Source organism: Oncorhynchus nerka, linkage group LG24 (genome assembly GCF_034236695.1).
Source record: "Oncorhynchus nerka isolate Pitt River linkage group LG24, Oner_Uvic_2.0, whole genome shotgun sequence".
Classification (NCBI taxonomy): Eukaryota; Metazoa; Chordata; class Actinopteri; order Salmoniformes; family Salmonidae; genus Oncorhynchus; species Oncorhynchus nerka.
The window spans coordinates 32,141,855-32,166,231 of record NC_088419.1 but is presented as its reverse complement, the minus strand read 5'-3'; the positions used below and the strand labels follow the sequence as shown (position 1 = coordinate 32,166,231).

The 24,377-nt window shown below is 43.9% G+C and overlaps 1 protein-coding gene across 1 annotated transcript in view; it reads right to left on the bottom strand.

Annotated features, from left to right (window-relative positions):
* Positions 1–24,377, bottom strand: part of LOC115107488 (nesprin-2-like) — a 217,424-nt gene that overhangs the window by 1,203 nt on the left and 191,844 nt on the right. The window contains exons 96-110 of the mRNA XM_065008488.1: positions 11,991–12,153; positions 11,322–11,512; positions 10,270–10,420; positions 9,664–9,846; positions 9,152–9,304; positions 8,828–9,004; positions 8,354–8,642; positions 8,061–8,132; positions 5,560–5,702; positions 4,585–4,711; positions 4,241–4,443; positions 3,424–3,609; positions 2,657–2,785; positions 1,367–1,564; positions 232–377 (exon numbers count right to left, since the gene is read on the bottom strand). Coding sequence (XP_064864560.1) covers positions 232–377; positions 1,367–1,564; positions 2,657–2,785; positions 3,424–3,609; positions 4,241–4,443; positions 4,585–4,711; positions 5,560–5,702; positions 8,061–8,132; positions 8,354–8,642; positions 8,828–9,004; positions 9,152–9,304; positions 9,664–9,846; positions 10,270–10,420; positions 11,322–11,512; positions 11,991–12,153 — 2,511 coding nt within the window. The remainder of the gene's footprint in view (positions 1–231; positions 378–1,366; positions 1,565–2,656; positions 2,786–3,423; positions 3,610–4,240; positions 4,444–4,584; positions 4,712–5,559; positions 5,703–8,060; positions 8,133–8,353; positions 8,643–8,827; positions 9,005–9,151; positions 9,305–9,663; positions 9,847–10,269; positions 10,421–11,321; positions 11,513–11,990; positions 12,154–24,377) is intronic.

The window sequence follows — 24,377 nt, the reverse complement described above, 5'->3', positions numbered from 1 at the left end:
ACACTTGAGCCGACATTCATGAATGGGATCTCTGAACATGGGGGTGCAGCACTGCAGTGCACCTTCAATTGAATTCCAGCCCAAGTGTCTATAATCATCTCAACATTGACAATAATCATTTCTATGTTTTATATTTTCTGTTATATACTGTATATTCTAATTGCACTGCGTGATTACCTATTGTAATAAAGCATTTTTGAACTGAAGAAATGTAAACTATCTGGTCCGTACCTTCTGCCAGCCGAGGTTGGTGTGGTATTGGTGCTCTCCTGTTGACTGGCATTAGACGGGGACTGACTGGCCTCCGCCTGCCCTCTGCCCTCACTTTCAACTGCAGCTCGAGCCGCAGCCGGACCTGCAGATAGAGTCCCACAGTCCTGCAGCAAGGGCAGTAAACACGTCAGGTTGTTCATTTGAATGGTTAGAAAATTAAATCAAAGTCTCATACTCCTGGTTCCGATGCAATACAGTTAATAAATACCAATGTTTTGACAGCTTAACTGCTTTAATCGGGGTTTCAATGGGCTCATTTGGATGGAGCATGGTGCCAGCAACACAGTCGTGTTCATTAGGCACCAAATGTAAGAAAACAGACAAACAAGAAGGGACTACCTGGATTTGTCTATTAGGAAACGCTCATTTTGGTGTTCCATTGCAAAATGTCTTAAATCCATTTCCATTGCGTGCCCTAATGAACACGACTCAGGAATGTGGGTTGTGTCAACTTTGTTTTAAGACATCTTTGCAGTGTAAACCCGAAAACTTGTGTTTCTTGCTGTATCTTTAAGTCCACAGACTCCCCGTTTCAGTCTGTTTTCTTATGTTTCTTCTAAATGTGTTTCCAATTCTGTCTGGTAAACAATGTTCTTTGTGCATTTCTAAAACATTGTCAATATGTCATTCCTGGGGCACCTCCAGAAGGGGCATAGTTTTGTTCGAGCCAAGAACTAATACACCCGGTCCAACGAATCAATGGCTTGGTGATTGTTGGGCGAGATAAAAAATGTGCAACACCTTGTGGAGGTCCCTGGTGATTGGGATTGCATAATCCATAAACCGTGGAGTGCATTGTTGGGGTCAATTCAATTTCAAGTCATTCAAATCAGGAATGTAAACCAACAAAGGTTTGAGTTTACTTCCTGAGCTGTCTATATTGGAATGGAATCAACCACAAACCCTAGCAAAGTTTGTGGAGCAGGTTTAAATTCAATTCGATTGAAGTTAGTCAATTGAGGAAGTAAACTCAAAGTCAAATTCAAATCATTGAAAAAAATTACTTTTATTTTAAATGATCTCAATAAATGAAAAAGGAGAAGCAATTTTTTAAAATGTTAAATTCAAATCACTTGGTGTGGGGTCTCCTTACCAGGCGCTCCTGCACGACGCTGAGGTCATGGGCCACCTGGCGGAGCAGCGTCCACAGTTTGTTGGCTGTCACGTGGAGCTTCTCCCGAGCCTCTATGCTCTCCTCCCCCCCCTCCTCCTCCGCTGGCTGCAGCTGGCCCCACAGCCCCTGGAGCGAGCCCACCTGGCTCTGTCTCGCCCGCAACTCATTCTGCAGGCCCTGGAAAAAAGGACACAGACACAGACATCAGTTGAAGGGGAGCTTCCGATCCCGTGGAAAATTATCAATGTAAAAACTCATTGGCCAAACCATTGATAAGGGAATGTGCAACATTTACAATGAGTATACTAAACATTAATATTGAGTTGCAACCCCCCCCACTCAGAACAGCCTCAATTCATGGGAATGGATTCCACAAGGTGTTGAAAGCGTTCCACAGGGATGCTAGCCCATGTTGACTCCAATGCTTCCCACAGTTGTGTCATGTTGGCTGGATGTCTTTTGGGTGGTGGACCATTCTTGAAACACATGGGAAACTGTTGAGCATGAATAACCCAGTAGCATTGCAATTCCTGACACAAATCGGTGCGCCTGGCACCTACTACCATATCCCATTCAAAGGCCCTGAAATGTTTTGTCTTGCCCATTCACCGTCTGAATGGCACACATACACAATCCATGTCTCAAGGCTTAAAAATCCTTCTTTAACCTGTCTCCTCCCCTCCTCCATCTACACTGATTGAAGTGGATTTAACAAGTGACATTAATAAGGGATCATAGCTTTGACCTGGATTCATTTATTTTTTTATTGTTTAGTCATTTAGCAGACACTCTTATCCAGAGCAACTTACAAGAGTAATTAGGGTTAAGTGCCTTGCTCAAGGGCACAGCAACAGAGCCTTGTCGGCTCTGGGATTCAAACCAGAAACCTTTCAGTTACTGGTCTAACGCTCTAACCACTAGGCTACCTGCCACACATCTGCTCAGCCTACTCAGTGTATATTGCACTATCCGTTAGAACTTTCCGTTTCCCCCTTCTCTCTGTCAAGTCATGTGTACTCCCTCCATTTTTCTCCCTCTATCTCCATACTTTTCCCCTCAAGTTCCCTTACTCTAACCACCCAAACCATCATCACCCCTTTTCTCTCCTAAACCACCCCCTGCCCACTCCCATCGCCTCTACCACCCCAAACACCCCTTTCTCTTCCCTCGCCCTCCTCCCCCCTTATCCATCCTCCCCATTCTCCCTCCTCCAGCATTCTCCCTCCCTCTCCCCCTTCCCCTATGTCTCCTCCCACTCCCCTCTCTCACAGTGAGTGTGTTGCGGTGCTCCAACAGCATGCCTGGCGGCGTGTCCGGGTGGTGGATGTCGACGGCGTAGCGCCTGCTCTCGGCATGGGCCAGCCACAGCAGCAGGGAGTGCAGCGTCTCGTGGAACTCCTGCCGTGGGTTAGAGGAGAAAGGGCAAAGGTCAGGGAACTCAGGTCGGTGCATAGTAAGTAAGCATTGGACAACTAATCCTGTCCAAACCAAAACCGTCCATAGGGGCATGAACCCATCTATTGATTCTGTATTGTGAGGCAGCTTGAACTACAAGTACACCCCATGGATAGGACGGTAGGTCGCCGCATTGGACGTCATAATAATAATAATTGTATTTTCTGCAGAGACACTCAAGAGACGTCAGATGACCTTACAACCAGGTAAGGATCTATTTTTCTGGTCGCTAAAAAGAACATTTTCCAATCAGCATACAACCAGACCATGACATCACAGAAGACATCAGAATGACTTAATTGCTACCAGTTTTACCATCTGGACAGGTTGGACATTTTTCTTCTGGCCCAGCAAAAGCACGCCTGATGAAGGGCAAGGGTTGTTGAATCAGGTGTGCTTTTGCTGGGCAATAACAAATATGTGCAACCTTGAGGAGCTATACCCCAGGAACCAAAATTGAGAAACAATTTACTCCCAGTGTGCAAAACCGGTTGAATTACGTATTTTCTAGGCAAAACTGGTTGACAATATGTCATTTCAAACAGTTTTACCCACTGTCCTATAACTGTACAGTAACTGACCTGACAGCGCATGACAGTGGTACGCAGACTGTCCTGCCACTCCTCCAGGCCAGCACAGGCCAGCATCCAGCCCTGGTTCATACTAGCCAGGCCCTCCCCTAGCTCCCGGGCCTCCGGACCGTCGCGACCGCCCAGGTTAAGCGACAGCATGACGGCCTTGTAGTGAGCAAATACCTTCTGCATCTCCTGGAGTGAGAGAGAGCGAGAGTGAGAGAGAGCGAGAAATGTATAGTGTCGATAATTATTGTACCATCTAAACCGCTGAGAAAAATATTTTCAGTTACCAAAAATATAGTATTTTCAGCTTTGAAGCTGAAAGTAAAAGAAGCTAAATCTAAACTTAAGAAGGGGAAGCATAGAAATAGAGCACATGGTATGGATCTATCAGACTTGCTTTCAATAAGAATTACAAATCTATAACTCACATTTGGTCTGGCCACGCACAAAGCTACATACTGGGCCTTTAAAGGGACAGGTAGAGGGGCAATCTGACTTAAACAACAACAAAGCAGATTGCAGCTTTAAAGAGACGATTAAAGGGATAGTTGACTTCAAAATGTACATTTGTCCAATGTTTTTAAACCTCAAAAGTGTCTCTCTAGAGATAAGTCCACGTCCCAGGTCAGCTATCTGTTGTGTAGATCCAGCTATTACCCTATTATGCCTCAAACCAAAATTAATGGAAAAGATGAGCACTGTATGTAGTTCATTTCCTTACCTTGAATGGAGCAATGTATGGTTTCCATATTTAAAAAGCCTTAGTCTCAGCTGTCCTGAAATGGACACTGTAGTACAGTATAATATTCAGAAGCCTTACCTTGAGTTGTTTGACCCTAGCCTCCATGTCTTGGATGCTGGTGGGGGTCTCAGGAACCTGCACTCTCTCCAGCTCTGGCGTTACCCACCTCAGCCAGGAAGTGATGTCACGCAGGTCAGAGGTCAACTGGCAAGGCTCCCGCAGGCCAGACAGCAGGTTGCTCCTGGCCTGAGCCTGCAGCAGCTCCCAGCGCTCGATCACCCCTGAGAACACAAATACGCCCACAGGCACACACACACACATTTGTGACATACATTTATTTGTGTATTGCAAATATTGCATGACGGCAGGTAAGAATGTTCACACGTTTCCTCCCCCAATGTGTGTGCGTGTGAGTGCGGTACCTGATTGTTTGTCAGCGGTCGTCAGGCCAGTGAGGCCCTGTTCCTCGGGCTGCTCCTCATCATCCAGGATCAGGGAGACCCTTTTGACACTTTTGATGCTACCACTGCACTCTGACATCAGACGCACCTGTAACGCAGACACACACTGTTACAGCATGTAACACACACCAATGTGCATGCATGCACACAAGGACGAGACGGCATACAGAGAGGAGGTAGGCACTCTGACAGTGTGGTGCCAGGTAAACAACCTCTCCCTCAATGTCAGCAAAGCAAAGGAGCTGATTGTGGACTTCAGGAGGAACCAGGCTCGGCACGCCCCCATCCTCATCAACGGGGCCGCAGTGGAGATGGTCAATAACTTCCAGTTTCTCTGTGTTACACATCTCCGATGAGCTGAAATGCTCAAACCATGGTGAAGAAGGCACGACAGTGACTCTTCAACCTCGGGAGGCTGAAGAAAGGTCTGTTCCCGAGGGCCCTTGTTCGACAGGAGCACCATCGAGAGCATACCGTCGGGCTGCATCACAGCTTGGTGACTCCACCGCAAGGCACGACAGAGGGTGGTACGCTCAGCCCAACGCATCATTGGGTGCACACTGCCTCCCCCTCTCAACAGAACATTTCCCACACCACAATAGACATTTATATTTATCATTGTCGCAGTTCTAAACTGTGTATTATTAATATGACATGTTTTATTGTTTCATTCATTCACTCGGTGCTTAATCATTTCACTGTATACTGCAAAATACATCTCTGACCCTGTGCTGGTGACTAAATAAAAATATATAATTTAATCTAATCACACACACAAACACTAGGTGTAGCCAGAGGGGAGCAGCAGAGCAGATTTATGTAGGAGTAAGGGGAAGTTGCCCCTAAATGGATTAGCATTTTCCTTACTAATGGGCATGGTTAAGATTGGGGAGGGGAAGCTGATCCTAGGATACATTTCAGCCCGGAGCGACTTACGTAGCCTTGTTTGAAGGGAGTGCTAGTGTGTGTAGGTGAGGGGTCCAGGCCGTCAGGAGAGTCCAGGTGGAGGGACTCCCTGTCCGGGTCGCCTGGTGAGCGCCAACTTGGAGATTCGGGTATGGCCATGGATCTGAGTGGAACTGAGAGGACCACACACACAAACAGACATGCATGTACACGCACATGCAGACACACACACAGACATGCATGTACACGCACATGCAGACAGACAGACAGACAGACACACACACCCCGTTAGAGCCTGAGTTTACATTGAAACAATAATAACCACATTTTCCCTGCAGACCATTCTACTTCCAATGGGCATAGACGTAATTTCAACAACTAGTTTTGATTTACATGAGTTTTCAATGAATGTGAATTCTATGTGAAATCAACAAAAAATGTCACGTCATTAGATTTATTTATTTTTATTGAAAATCCAATCAGTTTCCCATGTTGATTCAACGTTATCACATTGATTGTTTGTTGTTGAAATGACGTTTAAAAAATGATTCAACTAGTTTTTTCCCAGTGGGCTTGCTCTGGTTATAAAGGAGATTTTCTGCCACCCAAATAATAATGCCATACAAGTGTAAATCAAGCAGTGAAAGAATCCATGTGTGTGCATCTTTATTCCCATGCAGTATTTCAGGTGGTAGACAGTAGCAAAGGGAGGTTATGGCACAGCAGTGGGGTGAATTAGTGTAGTTGGATCTGGCAACACAGATGGGAGTGCTTTCACTGTATCTGGCAACCCTAAGTGGATTTTACGCTAAAAGCCTATTTACTATGCAGACAAGTCTCTAACTGAGGTGTAAGTAAAAATAAGTAGCCTTGCCCGAGCCAGAATGACCCATGGGGCAGGAACCTATCTTCTGTTTCCTTAGCATGAGGTAGTTTCCCTGATTCACATGTTTTGATTGGTATACTAACTGTGATTGGTCCCTTGAAATGTATAAAAAGACTCATTCTGTTTTACTTCTGTAAAAACCCTGACGAAGGCCAAAAGCCATAACACATTGCTTCTACATGTAGCAATAAAAATGCTTTTTTATTTAACGCCATTGTCCTCCAGGTGTTGCTGAATCACCTCTCTACTTCAAATACATCCCCTGGACAGGACGCTAGTCTGTCACAGGGCCTTACCCCCAATCTGTTCTCCTTAAGGCCAGGCACCACACGCTAATTCTTTTAATCATATCACAATCAACTTTTATCAGTTGAATAAAATATTTTTTTGAATGACTATTTTTTGAAACATATTACTACAATATGCAAATGAGGTGATTTATTATTAAATAGTGCATATTTGCATACAACGCAAATATTATTTTTTCTAGACACTGGATTAAGTCAGCCTAAATATTTTTGTTTCATTTTGTTAAGACACTCCAGTACCGGACTTTGTGGATAAATACTTCAATCTTTCTATCTGTAAAACACTAAAGACATTTAAAGGCATTTTTCCAAATAAAATGTTAACTAGAATAAAACATTTACGGCATATCAACAATTCCCTCTGGGCAAGTCCCGAGAATATATCTAAGGATAACCACACACAATTTTGATATGGTCAAGCAGATCCTTCTGACGCTGAGAAAATTAGTTGGTGTGTGGAAAGAGTCTTTTGGGAAATGGCAGTTAAAGACAAGTACACTACCAAATGCCAAAAAGCCTATTTAGACCCAATCACCATCTCTTCAAAGTAAGTTACTAAATGTAGTCCAGTTTGTAACATTTTCTATGAAATGGACTTTGAAATGATGTGTAATCCTATGTAGTGAGCTTTGACATGATTGATGTATGTTCATTTTAAAGTTGTTCAAATTCAGAAACATTTTGATGGTAATATGATAAACTAAAGAAAATATACATTTTCATCAAGTTTTTTTAACGTTTATGTTTACTCTTTAAAAAGACTAATGTTAATGGACCAAAATACCCCCAAAATCTCTAAATTGACAGGTAGATGAAAACATTTCATTTCAGCATGTGGTGCCTGGCCTTAATGCGGACTGTCCTGCAGAGACACATCGGGTTCCATTTTTTGAGTCTTCGGTATGACTCGATCAGGGATTGAAACCCCAACCTTCAAATCGAGAAAAAAACAACAACGCTGTGACTTGGCTGGTCTAGCTGTAATGCTGCAGCCTCTGGCACACTTGTCAGCATACATTTGAATTTGGCCTACTGCTCTTTGACACAACTCCCTGTCATCCTCTCTCTATATATATGTTAAATGAAATCAGAAAATATACATTTAAAATTACACTGAGCTGACATGTAGCCTAGTGAAATTGTTAGTGAGCTTTTGCTCTTTTGTGAGCGGTGATCACACTTTATTGTGAGGACTCCTATAAGATAGTGTACTTTAGCAGTTTTGCGTGAGGTTACTGTGGGGTTGCGTGAGGCATGCCCCAAGCCTAGCAGAACCCGCTTGTATATAGCCACCTAATGGCATCGGCATGGAAGAGGAAGACCATAGTGGTGCCTACCAGAGGGATCAGCTCCCAGTGAGAGAGCCGTGGCTTTCACAAAGTCCTCTGGACTCTCTGTAACCTCCACCTCTGGAGAAGAGTAGAAGAGGGCCAAGTTGAGTGTGAGTGTGTGTGTGTCTGTGTGTGTGCGTGCGTGCGTGACTGTCACTGTCACTGTGGCTGTGTGCGTACATGAATATACTGTATTCATAAATACCACAGCTTTGTTGAATACTCATTACTGATTGTAAGACACACACACATACACACTTAGTTGTCACCAGAGAGGAAACATGAACACTGTATTTTACCTGACAGAGTACTGTAGTAGGTCCCGTCTTTCTTCTCAACCTCCTCCTCCTCGTGGGACGAAGATCCTCCTACGTCTCCTGTGTGGTCCCATTCCAGAGGGATGGAGTCGCACACGCTCACGGGTGTCTCCCGGCCCGAACACTCCAGGGGAGGGGCCAATAGGTGGGTGGGTGTGGCAGGGGCACTCCCCTGACTCTGGCTCCGCCCCAGCCAGGAACGGCCAATCAGCTCACAGCTCCCCACCAGGGGCTTGTCCCCACTGAAGAGCTCCGGTTCCTCCTTCAACACCTGGAGAGGAAGAGAGGAGATTGTGTCAGGAGCTAGTGGAAGCAGATCACCTTGCCATACACTTCCTGGCAATAGGAGTACAACTCTTCTGTGTGTGTGTGTCTCTCTCTCTTTGTTGAGGTGTGTTTCTCTTTTTTGTGTGCGTGCCTGTACATCTGTGTGTATGTGTGTCCACACATACTAACCGGTGGCTGCGTGAGGCGCTGGTGGAAGCGGACCACCCTGCCAAACACCTCCTGACAGTAGGAGTGTAGCTCCTCTAGCTCGTCCTCGATGAGAGCGGCGTCCAGCGGAGAGCTCCTCTGGATCAGGCCCTCGCCGAACACAATCAGCCCGTCGATGCGCTCCGTGTTGAGGGTGATCTCCTCTGGAAGGACTGGAGGGGAGAAGTAACTGTGTGAATGCACATTCCTCCATGTGTGTGTGTGTGTCCACTAGTGAATATGCGTTCCTGAGCTTGTGCGTGTGTGTGTAATCCCTCTGTCTGCCCCACCTTCCCCCAATCCCACCCATTCCCCCCTTACGTTGAGCTGCTTCATCTTGTGCTGCGTGTCTGTCTCAGAAAAGTGCTCCACGTTGGTGAGCTGCAGGTCCATCTCCGTCAGCCACACCAGCAGGCTCTCCCTGGTCCCCTCAAACTCCTCTCTCTGGCCCGTAAAATGCTGCAGTGGGGAAGGGGAAAAGAGACCGTGAGTTTTTGTCTGTAAGAAAATAGTGCTTGATAGTGTGCACACCTAGAGTCAAGGTGCAGATAAAATTCAAGATTCACATGGGGGGTGGAAAACAGTCATAGCTCTGGCTCTTGATGTAAAAAATAAAATAAAATTGGCCATCTTGGCATTTCATTTTTTTTTTTTATAAGTCCCTTAAAAATAGGAAAAGCAATACGCCAATTATTTCTTAAGCTCTGATAGACAGTAAGGCCGATGTGTAAGCTAACTAAAGTAACACTGACAAGCGCAGTGTGCACATTTTTTATTTTCTTAAAAAAATAAAATAAAAAGCATTCCTTCCTTATCACCTTTAGCCTGCGTAAGATGGCCGCCGTCCTCCTGTGCAGTGTATCCCAGCGGCAGTTGCCCTCATGGACCATAACCTTGATGCGGCTGGCGCCGTCTGTGCGGTTCTCCCGGGCCAGCCTGCGGTACTGGTTGTTGACCAGCTCCAGCTGGGTCACACGCTCCTGCACCTGCCTCTGGAAGCCCTGCGTAGGGTGGGGAGGGAGGGGATGTATGGTGGATGGGGGAGGTGTAGAGGGTATTCCGAGAGTGAGGGAGGGAGGATGAAAGGAAGCGAGGGAGGAAGATTATGAGGGAAGATAAAAGGAAGGATGGAGGGAAGGAGGAGGGAGAGAGGGTTGTGAATAACATTGATTGATGAATATTGGGGAAAGGATATGATTAAACCAACCATCCAGTAACCGAGCCATTGGTTAGTTAATGGAATACAATGAAAATCTCAGACAGTGTCTGTGTCTGCAATGGCAACCTATTCCCTGCAATTTGCACTACTTTTCATCAGAGCATTGGGTAAAAGTAGAGCACTATGTAGGGAATAGGGTGCTATTTGGGAGGCAGAAGTGAACTTCACTGTCAGTTCCTATAGGGTCCTGACCCCCAAAACTGACCTCAAACTTCTTGAGCTCCTCCTTGGCGACTGTGTACGGAACGTTGTCAGAGTTGGGGTTGGCTGCCGTGCGTTCGGCCAACTTCAGCCAGTCCTCAAAGCACGAGTAGTCATCCAGGAACTTACACCACAGCCTCCAGGTCTCCTCGATCCTATCATAGGGAAACATCAGTGTAGGATAAAGTTGCCCTGAGACGCTAATCTTGGGTCATGTTTTGCAATCCTCCTACTAATAGGCAAAGGAAAGATTCACCCATGTTGAATGTTATATCGTTTGCGTGCATCTCTGAGAGATGTTCTATCAATTCTCTGAGTGATTTTATGTTTTCATGTGTATCGGAGCTATTGCCGTTCGAGCAGGCGGACATTTGTCAGGTATGACTAGCACTGCGATTAAACCGCTCTCACTACACTGGAAGTTAAAAGGAATATGACTTTAAAGATCTCAAAAACATCTATCATACATGTCAGATTTAAATACTAGCTGATGCCATACCAGGTTGTCTTCTTTCGAATGAGCAATTGATTATATTTTAGCGACATTCCTACTTTGAGAAATGTATAATTTAGGGTCCACCACATTTCTCCTATTTGTCTGCCTCTTCAGTCCAGGGTGCATTGCATGGTGTCGCTGCGAGACACATCGATCTGCAGGTTGAACATGGTGAGATTTCCACAACAAGTTTCACATGTTGCTACCAACCTTATTATAACGACAAAATTAAACATTTGTTAACAACATATATTGTTCTCACATATTAGTGTTATTTAACACTTTAAATGATAGGAATTAGTGGTTTTGGGTGGATATTTCCTTTAAGGTTAGGATAAGGGAGGGGTGATCTTAACCCAGATGAAACTTCACTCTCGACTGCGAAACATCACCATCCATCACCATCCAAATGAACCCACAAACTTCATTCATCACTTTTAGTAACACTTTGTATAAGCCACCTGTTTGGTAATGCATTATAAATACATTATATATTTTGTGGGGATTGATTGATTGTGTGTGTGTGTATACACACATGTGAGTGTGTGTGTATGTCCTACCTGAGCCTCCTCTCCAGGGACATGGCACAGATGGCCTTCCAGCGCTGGTCTAGGCTGCAGGTGGTCTGCTGGATGGAGTCATTCTCGCCGTCGCCGCCACCACACGCATCCTGGTCGTGCAGCAGGATGTCGCACAGCCTCAAGACGGATGCCACGCCCTCCGTGTGCTGCTCGATGTCCCTCTGCAGCTCCTGTGGATGGAAACAAGGACAAACTTAGCGTAATGTGGACAGACAGATGGACAACGTTGGACACGGCTATTGACAAGGCTATGCATTGGATAGTTGTTTGTTCAATGGGGTAATATGTTTGTATCTATCGCCATCTATTCAAATAACTAAAATAAAATGAAATCAATACAGATATTACAGATATGGTCATTACAATCTATATCTGAGTAATAGAATGTTTTTGGCCCAGCACCGGTGGGACATTTGTGATGTGCATATTACACAAAAACACCTTTTTGAATCTGTATTTATACAGGTAAATCACTTCATAATATTCGCTATGACAACCTGGGTTGTGTTCAATGGAAAACATTTTAAAGCGTTAAACAGGTACTCCCTCCCTGTTCATTTGGTGCCTAATAAAGAGGACCCTGGCACCCACATGCTAAACTGACCCAAGATCAGTGTCTAGGGGCAACTTCACCCTACTACCACCCACCTGCTGTTGGGAAAGCCGTCTCTGGATCTCCTCATGGTGACACACGTTGTAGGTGACGGGCCTGGCCAGCTGGGTCTCGATGCGGGACAGCCATGATCGCAGGTTGCTCATGTTCTTGTCCAGCTGCTGCACCATACCCAGGGTCTCCTTCAGCTTCCTCACCCTGCACACACACACACACACACATGCCCGCCCACCCATACACACAAAGGGAAGAGAGTCAGAGCAATACTACATATCTGATAATTAACTATACCCAACATGCCTACTTTCGATTGTTTGATTGAGTCTTTCTGGAGTGGCAGGTGGACAGGGTTTGTACTTTTGGAACCATTCAACTACCAAGTTGAAGTGTTTATTCAAGTTCATGAAGTGTTTATTCTTCACAAGTGCCCACAGTTTAGTTAAGTTTATTAGGACCCTCATTAGCTGCTGCACATGCAACAGCTACTCATCCCGGGATCCACATAAAACATACAAATACATGATTTTATTAGGATCTCTTTTAGTCTTCATTTGGACTAATCGTCCAAGAGTCCTTAAACATTAAAATACAATTTATAATACGATCACATTTTCATATATAACACACTGTTACAAACAGGCATAATACACTGACATATTGACCAGATAAATACCCGAACAGTCTGAAAAGATAGATTGATTCCTTCATCTACCAGAGTCACGCACAACCTTCCTGTAACGAGTGCGCTGAGAGTCAGGGAAGCAAGTACAGGGAGTGAGTGTTAATAAATAAACAAAACAAGAACCACAAACAGCGCAGCAACATGAAACAGGAACAACACCTGAGGAAATAAGGGGAGTGACAGATATAGAGAAGCCAATCAAGGAGGTGATGGAGTCCAGGTGAGTGTCATGAGGCACTGGTGCGCTTGACGATGGTGACAGGTGTGCGGGATAATCAGCAGCCTGAAGACCTAGAGGCCGGTGAGGGAGTACACGTGACACTTTCAATTAATTATATTTAAATGGTTCTAAAGTATTGTTTGAATTTATATATTGAAAGGTTTCTGGTTTGCTCTGATAAATTATTATATTTCTTTATTGCTCTAAATAAAAATGTTATTTTGCTCGTTTCTCTTTTGTGTCTGGATAACACTTACAGTGGGGAGAACAAGTATTTGATACACTGCCGATTTTGCAGGTTTTCCTACTTACAAAGCATGTAGAGGTCTGTAATTTTTATCATAGGTACACTTCAACTGTGAGAGACGGAATCTAAAACAGAAATCCAGAAAATCACATTGTATGATTTTTAAGTAATTAATTTGCATTTTATTGCATGGCATAAGTATTTGATCACCTACCAACCAGTAAGAGTTCCGGCTCTCACAGACCTGTTAGTTTTTCTTTAAGAAGCCCTCCTGTTCTCCACTCATTACCTGTATTAACTGCAACTCTGAACTCATTAGCTGTATAAAAGACACCTGTCCACACACTCAATCAAACAGACTCCAACCTCTCCACAATGGCCAAGACCAGAGTGCTGTGTAAGGACATCAGGGATAAAATTGTAGACCTGCACAAGGCTGGGATGGGCTACAGGATAATAGGCAAGCAGCTTGGTGAGAAGGCAACAACTGTTGGTGCAATTATTAGAAAATGGAAGAAGTTCAAGATGACCCTTGGTCTGGGGCTCCATGCAAGATCTCATCTCGTGGGGCATCAATGATCATGAGGAAGGTGAGGGATCAGCCCAGAACTACACGGCAGGACCTGGTCAATGACCTGAAGAGAGCTGGGACCACAGTCTCAAAGAAAACCATTAGTAACACACTATGCCGTCATGGATTAAAATCCTGCAGTGCAGGCAAGGTCCCCCTGCTCAAGCCAGTGCATGTCCAGGCCTGTCTGAAGTTTGCCAATGACCATCTGGATGATCCAGAGGAGGAATGGGAGAAGGTCATGTGGTCTGATGAGACAGAAATAGAGCTTTTTGGTCTAAACTCCACTCGCCGTGTTTGGAGGAAGAAGAAGGATGAGAACAACCCCAAGAACACCATCCCAACAGTGAAGCATGGAGGTGGAAACATCATTCTTTGGGGATGCTTTTCTGCAAAGGGGACAGGACGACTGCACCGTATTGAGGGGAGGATGGATGGGGCCATGTATCGCGAGATCTTGTCCAACAACCTCCTTCCCTCAGTTAGAGCATTGAAGATGGGTCGTGGCTGAGTCTTCCAGCATGACAACGACCCGAAACACACAGCCAGGGCAACTAAGGAGTGGCTCCGTAAGAAGCATCTCAAGGTCCTGGAGTGGCCTAGCCAGTCTCCAGACCTGAACCCAATAGAAAATCTTTGGAGGGAGCTGAAAGTCCGTATTGCCCAGCGACAGCCCCGAAACCTGAAGGATCTGGAGAAGGTCTGTATGGAGGAGTGGGCCAAAATCCCTGCTGCAGTGTGTTCAAACCTGGTCAAGAACTACAGGAAACGTATGATCTCTGTAATTACAAACAAAGGTTTCTGTACCAAATATTAAGTTCTGCTTTTCTGATGTATGAAATACTTATGTCATGCAATAAAATGCAAATTAATTACTTAAAAATCATACAATGTGATTTTCTGGATTTTTGTTTTAGATTCTGTCTCTCACAGTTGAAGTGTACCCATGATAACAATTACAGACCTCTACATGCTTTGTAAGTAGGAAAACCTGCAAAATCAGCAGAGTATCAAATACTTATCCCCCCCCCACTGATGGTGGACAATCTATTTCTAGTATTTACTGAATGTTTGGCTGTTTTAAATGGTGTAGATTGTGAAATAAAATAAGACAGTTTTTTTCAATTATCTTGTTGATTGATGACCAACCATGAGCATTGACCATGTCTACAACAGAATAACCATATTGCCACCTTAAAACAATCCTTGCTGCTTTGTCAGTGCAATCTGCAGCCTCTAATTCCACTTGCTGTTCCATTTCCCCAGTCCACAGAACAGTAGTTCACCTGACTCCCAATTAATGCTTGGGTTGTTTGCTTAAGAATCTTTCTGAATTTGTACTCCCCCCCCCCATACATAATTGTATCCCATGCTGTGTTGGCCTTTTCCTGTTGGAACAGACCAACATAACCTTGGTTTTCAAAACAAGTTTGTTGAGGCAAATATTTCCCAGATCTACATGTAGAGCTTGCTGTACCTGTTGAACCTATAGTCTTGCTGTATAAATTGTAGTATAATCTGAAAATATAGTAGTTTGATTTTCAGATAAGGCATAAGGAAGGTCATTGGTATACACTACCGGTCAAAAGTTTTAGAACACCTACTCATTCAAGGGTTTTTCTTTATTTTGTACTAATTTCTACATTGTAGAATAATAGTCAAGACATCAAAACTATTAAATAACACAAATGGAATCATGTAACCAAAAAAGTGTTGAACAAATCAAAATATATATATTTGAGAATCTTCAAAGTTGACACCATTTTCCTTGACAGCTTTGCACACGCTTTGCATTCTCTCAACCAGCTTCACCTGGAATGATCAGGCCTACCACTGTTGTGTCATCGGCAAACGTATTGATGGTGTTGGAGTCGTGCCTGGCCGTGCAGTCAGGAGTGAACAGGAAGTATAGGAGGGGACTGAGCACGCACCCCTGAGGGGCCCCCGTGTTGAGGATCAACGTGGCGGATGTGTTGTTACCTAACCTTACCACCTGGGGGTGGCCCATCAGGAAGTCCAGAATCCAAATGCAGAGGGAGGTGTTAGTCCCAGGGTCCTTAGCTTAGTGATGAGCTTTGAGGGCACTATGGTGCTGAACGCTGAGCTATAGTCAACGAACAGCATTCTCACATAGGTGTTTATTTTGTCCAGGTGTGAAAGGAATCATCTGTGGATCTGTTGGGGCGGTATGCAAATTGGAGTGGGTCTAGGGTTTCCAGGATAATGGTGTTGATGTGAGCCATGACCAGCCTTTCAAAGTACTTCATGGCTACAGACGTGAGTGCTAATGTTCGGTAGTCACAGGCCTTAGTGTTCTTGGGCACAGGGACTATGGTGGTCTTCTTGAAACATGTTGGTATTACAGACTCAGACTGGGAGAGGTTGGGAATGTCAGTGAAGACACTTGCCAGTTGGTCAGCGCATGCTCGGAGTACACATCCTGATAACCGTCTGGCCCTGCAACCTTGTTAATGTTGTCCTGTTTAAAGGTCTTACTCACATCGGCTGCGGAGAGCATGATCACACAGTTGTCCAGAACAGCTGATGCCCTCATGCATGTTTCAGTGTTACTTGCCTCAAAGCGAGCATAGAAGTTATTTAGGTCGTCTGGTAGGCTTGTGTCACTGGGCAGCTTTCGGATATGCTTCCCTTTGTAGTCTGTAATAGTTTGCAAGCCATGCCACATCCGACGAGCATCGGAGCTGGTGTAGTACGATTTGATCTTAGTCCTGTATTGACGGTTTTTCTGTTTGATGGTTTGTCAGAGGGTATAGTGGGATTAGAGTCCCACTTCTTGAAATCGGCAGCTCTACCCTTTAGTGGATATTGCCTGTAATCCATGGCTTCTGGTTGGGCTATGTACGTACAAGTCACTGTGGGAACGACGTCATCGATGCACTTATTGATGAAGTCAGTGACTGATGTGGTGTACTCCTCAATGCCATCGGAAGAATCCCGGAACATATTCCAGTCTGTGCTAGCAAAACAGTCCTGTAGTTTAGCATCTGCTTCATCTGACCACTTTTTTATTGACCGAGTCACTGGTGCTTCCTGCTTTAATTTTTGCTTGTAAGCAGGAATCAGGAGGATAGAATTATGGTAAGATTTGCCAAATGAAAGGCGAAGGGGAGCTTTGTACGCGTCTCTGTGTGTGGAGTAAAGGCGGTCTACAGTTTTTTCCCCTCTGGTTGCACATTTAACATGTTGATAGAAATGAGGTAAAACTGATTTAAGTTTCCCTGCATTAAAGTCCCCGGCCACTAGGAGCACCACCTCTGTATGAGCATTTTCCTGTTTGCTTATGGTGGTATACAGCTCATTCAGTGCAGTCTTAGTGCCAGCATCGGTCTGTGGTGGTCAATCTGATATTGGTTGAATTCTATATTGGCACATAATGTCTTTGGGTGATGGACCATTCTTAATACACACAGGAAACTGTTAAGTGTGAAAAAAAGGCAACTGCCCTGTGGGATACTGCTGTGTACATATCTGATGTTAGAGAAGCTTCCATTGAAGAATAGCCTCTGAGTTCTCGTTGATATGTAACTCTCCAACCATGTGATGACAGGTGATTCAAAGTCATAACAAGCAGGTTTTTTCAATAACAAATTATGATCAATAACATCAAAGGCTGCACTGAAAACTAACAATACAGCTCCAACTATCATCTTATTATACATTTATTTTAGCCAATCATCAGTCATTTAAGTCAGTGCAGTACAAGTTGACTGTCCTTCCTTATATCCATGCTGAAAGTCAGTAGTTAACTTGTTCTTAAATGATTTATTTTTTAATAGCATTGTATACTATAAACTCCTATAGCCACTACTACCATAGTCTGAGTACCGGTCTCTTTACATTCCACTCCTTTCCGCTCCTTGTCATTGTCGAAAGGCCAGTCTCTTCAATCTCAATGTTCAATATGCGCTGGATTTAAGGCAGAGTTGCTCAATGGTTGTTGGAAATAACATAAATATTTTCCATGACAACATTTTGAGCCTCGAAAACAGAATTGGAAACATTCCGCTGTTAGCTCGGCAAGTTGTTTTGAGGCTTAAAATCAAAACTAAGACTTTGTGTGGTTGGAATTGCAGTATGTAGCTAGTTAGTTTGGGAATTTAGACCTGAGCTAACAACTTTTGACAGACTGGTTTCGTCTGGACAGACAAACAGTTACTTAGCAAAGGGATGCCAAGAGATCTGTGGAGAAAAAAATGATAGTTCCAATATTTGCATAATAAATGTGATTGGAGGATAGCTGTGAGGGTGAGCGAATCAGGATCAAATCCTCCATTCTCATCAAGATCATTAATGATAGAATGTTCATATTTGAAGACAGCAGAAAGGCCAGTCTCTTTGGCACATGATATGAAGTACAGGGAGTGGATTAGCTAAAGAGACTGGTACCCAGGCGACTATTACCCTGCACCACCCACTTTTTTCCCCAGGTGTCCCCTGGTCACCATGGCAACACAGAACACAGAAAATGTTGCCATGACTACATTTGATTACAAAAAGCTGCTCTTTATAGAAAAATAAGCCTAAGTGTGTGCAGGTTGGATCCTTCTGCTAACCCCCTGGTAGCACTCAGTACTGTCTTCTACTTGAGGGAGAGTTTTCATTAATAGTGAAAGTGAGTCTGTATGTCAGTCTGTCTGTCTATGCGTTTAAGTGTTTGTGTGTACGTGCATCATGTGTGCCACTTATCTTTGCTTTAAGAGAAAGTCCATATTCAGTATCTCATAAATTAGCTAACAAAAAAGTTAAATCTATAATGTGGCTTTCTCATTCCATATATAGCAGATAATACTTCTAAATGCTACATATACACTAAATTAGGGCTCCAGACAAACATTTTCACCCTGGTGGCACCAGGCAATGATTTGGTGGCCACCCCCAATTGTTTTTGTTGCAGCGTCACACAATAGAATACATTTTAGTCATCATTTTAGAAAGACATTCACAATGCTTTATTAAGAGGTGTAATACACTACTGAGATGGTATTCAATAAATAAGTTGTTACATCTAACATGTCCAAGCAGGAATGCATGATTCAAAATATTTTGATATTTTGACAATTAGGCTACTTTTGTTCCATTTTACTGGTAAAATAGGGCACCAGAATTTTCAGATTTCTTTGTTCAACAGAGATAAATGCCTTCATCTTTATGTGCACTAATATTATTTATACAACGGGTGGGTCTAATCCTGAATGCTGATTGGTTAAAACCGCATTCCAGCCGATGTCAATTCCACAAGTTACCACCGGCTAAATCTATGAAGTTAAAATGCCTATTTACTCTGTTCCATCTGACTGCACAATCCACTCATCAGCCCAGCCAGGCAATTTATGAACTTGAGCTCCACTATAAAAAGTATTTAGACATTAGATCAAATTTCTTTTAGACTAACATTTGTTTTCAACAGCGGAGATTTGTATAAACCTTACTCTCTGTCTTTCTGGCATTTGCAACATTGTTTATTGTTAAAATTTTATCTCCAGCTGTCCCATAGTAATGAATGTGTTGGGAGTCGGGATGAGACAGACAGGCAGGCAGCTTTTCTCAGCCAGTCAAAATCATGAATCAGCATCATTTTTATGGATATATACAAAAAACTATCAGAAAACAGGTAAAACGAAACAAAGTACAGCCTAGTTTGCCGTCTTTCCAGCTTCAGTTTGAAGTGATTGTGTTAGCTGTGCTAATAGCTCCTCTGTACCACAGGGACATAACAAAAGAGCACATTATCTATGCCAGGCAAAATCGCGTATCATTAGCTCATTGTTTAAAAAAATATATATATATTTTACCCCTTTTTTCTCCCCAATTTCATGGTATCCAATTGGTAGTAGTTACAGTCTTGTCTCATCGCTGGAACTCCCGTACGGACTCGGGAGAGGCGAAGGTCGAGAGCCATGCGTCCTCCGAAACACAAACCCAACCAAGCTGTACTGCTTCTTGACACAATGCACATCCAACCCGGATGCCAGCCACACCAATGTGTCAGAGGAAACACCGTACACCTGGCGACCTGGTCAGCGTGCACTGCGCCCGGCCCGACACAGGTAGTCCGCGATGAGACAAGGATATCCCTGCCGGCCAAACCCTCCCCAACCCGGACAACACTGGGCCAATTGTGCGCCACCCCATGGGCCTCCCGGTCACGGCCGGCTGCGACAGAGCCTGGGCTCGAACCCAGAATCTCTGGTGGCACAGCTAGCACTGCGATGCAGTGCCTTAGATCATTTTGATCTGTTATTCTGGCTGCACTGTTTGACATTACTGTAAGTTCGACGTAGTTGGCTAGCAAGCAAGCAAGAGATAAGAACGTTGCCAGCCAGTATGGCAATGGAACATTTAGAACGAACAAAAGACTGAACGACTCTGGGAACCAAACCGATAGAACGAATGATCAGCCGGCTTGGGTAGCAACCCTAGATTTGTGTCGGGACTAGATCTTGTGGAAGAATGAAATAGTATGAATAAATTATTCAAAATAACATTTTGAATGAAAATATGTCAATCATTATTTGAATATGTTGGTAACCCATTGTATGAAGCCGGTGTTTGGAGAATATATTGGCACGGTTTGCCGGCTCATGCCAATATATCCTCTAAACACCGGCTTCTCAGGCATTATCACTTAAATATAGACCTAATTCACCACCTGAGGAACCACCTCAAAACACATTAGCTAGATAGCTAACTAAATATAATATCTTCTGCTAATGTATTAATATAATAGTAAATGTATTATCCTAACAAAACGTTGCTATCAGTGCACTTACGATGGCTGATGCACAATTTCGTACCCTTTGTATTTCAAAGACATCAGATATATTGTTTGTAAAAGTGTGCCTTGAGCGCAATAATGATCGTTGAGAAATAAAATTATACCTATAGAAAGCTGAGACTCTCCTCTCTTTGATATGGACAACTAGTTGCTTCCAAAGTATTTTTTGTCCTGCATTGCATTTTGAAATGTTATACAATCACGAGGGGCACACGAGGGGGGAGAGAGAGCATGAGAGGCTCACTCATTACAGCAGCTGGCCTCTGTGAAACAGGCAGGCACAGCATCAGGGCAGACACTTTTATTACAGGAATCATGAGGATAATGCATTATACTGTTTAATAGGTTATATCTGACCAAAAAATAGGAGGTTTTGATTGAGGTGACCAGAAGAATGTGCAGCTCGCAGCAGTGCAACTTATATATATTGTATTGCTTGTATGTATTGTATTGCAATTCAGCTTTAAACTGTTAATATACAGTATACATTTTTATTTATTTCACCTTTATTTAACCAGGTAAGCAAGTTGAGAACAAGTTCTCATTTACAATTGCGACCTGGCCAAGATAAAGCAAAGCAGTTCGACACATACAACGACACAGAGTTACACATGGAGTAAAACAAACATACAGTCAATAATACAGTAAAAAAAAAAAAAAAAAAAAAAAAAAAAAAAAAACAAGTCTATATACAATGTGAGCAAATTAGGTGAGAAGGGAGGTAAAGGCAAAAAAGGCCATGGTGGCAAAGTAAATACAATATAGCAAGTAAAACACTGGAATGGTAGTATTGCAATGGAAGAATGTGCAAAGTAGAAATAAAAATAATGGGGTGCAAAGGAGCAAAATAAATAAATAAATTAAATACAGTTGGGAAAGAGGTAGTTGTTTGGGCTAAATTATAGGTGGGCTATGTACAGGTGCAGTAATCTGTAAGATGCTCTGACAGTTGGTGCTTAAAGCTAGTGAGGGAGATAAGTGTTTCCAATTTAAGAGATTTTTGTAGTTCGTTCCAGTCATTGGCAGCAGAGAACTGGAAGGAGAGGCGGCCAAAGAAAGAATTGGTTTTGGGGGTGACTAGAGAGATATACCTGCTGGAGCGTGTGCTACAGGTGGGAGATGCTATGGTGACCAGCGAGCTGAGATAAGGGGGACTTTACCTAGCAGGGTCTTGTAGATGACATGGAGCCAGTGGGTTTGGCGACGAGTATGAAGCGAGGGCCAGCCAACGAGAGCGTACAGGTCGCAATGGTGGGTAGTATATGGGGCTTTGGTGACAAAACGGATAGCACTGTGATAGACTGCATCCAATTTGTTGAGTAGGGTATTGGAGGCTATTTTGTAAATGACATCGCCAAAGTCGAGGATTGGTAGGATGGTCAATTTTACAAGGGTATGTTTGGCAGCATGAGTGAAGGATGCTTTGTTGCGAAATAGGAAGCCAATTCTAGATTTAACTTTGGATTGGAGATGTTTGATATGGGTCTGGAAGGAGAGTTTACAGTCTAACCAGACACCTAAGTATTTGTAGTTGTCCACGTATTCTAAGTCAGAGCCGTCCAGAGTAGTGATGTTGGACAGGCGGGTAGGTGCAGGTAGCGATCGGTTGAAGAGCATGCATTTAGTTTTACTTGTATTTAAGAGCAATTGGAGGCCACGGAAGGAGAGTTGTATGGCATTGAAGCTTGCCTGGAGGGTTGTTAACACAGTGTCCAAAGAAGGGCCGGAAGTATACAGAATGGTGTCGTCTGCGTAGAGGTGGATCAGAGACTCACCAGCAGCAAGAGCGACCTCATTGATGTATACAGAGAAGAGAGTCGGTCCAAGAATTGAACCCTGTGGCACCCCATAGAGACTGCCAGAGGTCCGGACAGCAGACCCTCCGATTTGACACACTGAACTCTATCAGAGAAGTAGTTGGTGAACCAGGCGAGGCAATCATTTGAGAAACCAAGGCTGTCGAGTCTGCCGATAAGGATGTGGTGGTTGACAGAGTCGAAAGCCTTGGCCAGATCAATGAATACGGCTGCACAGTAATGTTTCTTATCGATGGCGGTTAAGATATCGTTTAGGACCTTGAGCGTGGCTGAGGTGCACCCATGACCAGCTCTGAAACCAGATTGCATAGCAGAGAAGGTATGGTGAGATTCGAAATGGTCGGTAATCTGTTTGTTGACTTGGCTTTCAAGACCTTAGAAAGGCATGGTAGGATAGATATAGGTCTGTAGCAGTTTGGGTCAAGAGTGTCCCCCCTTTGAAGAGGGGGATGACCGCAGCTGCTTTCCAATCTTTGGGAATCTCAGATGACACGAAAGAGAGGTTGAACAGGCTAGTAATAGGGGTGGCAACAATTTCGGCAGATAATTTTAGAAAGAAAGGGTCCAGATTGTCTAGCCCGGCTGATTTGTAGGGGTCCAGATTTTTCAGCTCTTTCAGAACTTCAGCTGAATGGATTTGGGAGAAGGAGAAATGGGGAAGGCTTGGGCGAGTTGCTGTTGGGGGTGCAGTGCTGTTGACCGGGGTAGGAGTTGCCAGGTGGAAAGCATGGCCAGCCGTAGAAAAATGCTTATTGAAATTCTCAATTATGGTGGATTTATCAGTGGTGACAGTGTTTCCTATCTTCAGTGCAGTGGGCAGCTGGGAGGAGGTGTTCTTATTCTCCATGGACTTTACAGTGTCCCAGAACTTTTTAGAGTTAGTGTTGCAGGAAGCAAATTTCTGCTTGAAAAAGCTAGCCTTGGCTTTTCTAACTGCCTGTGTATAACGGTTTCTAGCTTCCCTGAACAGCTGCATATCACGGGGGCTGTTCGATGCTAATGCAGAACGCCATAGGATGTTTTTGTGTTGGTTAAGGGCAGTCAGGTCTGGGGAGAACCAAGGGCTATATCTGTTCCTGGTTCTAATTTTCTTGAATGGGGCATGTTTATTTAACATTGTTAGGAAGGCATTTTTAAAAATATCCAGGCATCCTCTACTGACGGGATGAGATCAATATCCTTCCAGGACACCCGGCCAGGTCGATTAGAAAGGCCTGCTCGCTGAAGTGTTTCAGGGAGCGTTTTACAGTGATGAGTGGAGGTCGTTTGACCGCTGACCCATTACGGATGCAGGCAATGAGGCAGTGATCGCTGAGATCTTGGTTGAAGACAGCAGAGGTGTATTTAGAGGGGAAGTTGGTTAGGATGATATCTATGAGGGTGCCCGTGTTTAAGGCTTTGGGGGTACCTGGTAGGTTCATTGATAATTTGTGTGAGATTGAGGGCATCAAGTTTAGATTGTAGGATGGCTGGGGTGTTAAGCATGTTCCAGTTTAGGTCGCCTAGCAGCACGAGCTCTGAAGATAGATGGGGGGCAATCAGTTCACATATGGTGTCCAGAGCACAGCTGGGAGCAGAGGGTGGTCTATAGCAGGCGGCAACGGTGAGAGACTTGTTTTTAGAGAGGTGGATTTTTAAAAGTAGAAGTTCAAATTGTTTGGGTACAGACCTGGATAGTAGGACAGAACTCTGCAGGCTATCTTTGCAGTAGATTGCAACACCGCCCCCTTTAGCAGTTCTATCTTGTCTGAAAATGTTGTAGTTTGGAATTAAAATTTCTGAATTTTTGGTGGTCTTCCTAAGCCAGGATTCAGACACAGCTAGAACATCCGAACATACATGAAACGAAACTAAACCAAATTAAACTTAACCAAGCACTAAACTAAACCAAACTGAGCCCAAACAAAACCTAACAAAAACTAAAGTAAACCACACTAAACTAAACTATACCAAACCAAACTAAACTAACCATGAGACCCACATTCCCTCCCACACCTCTCGCAAAATCTGACAGCCCAACAAAGAGTAGTGACACTGGGCCACACAAAAGACACTGAGCCCCAGGGTAAGCTTCCATGCTGAGCCAGTG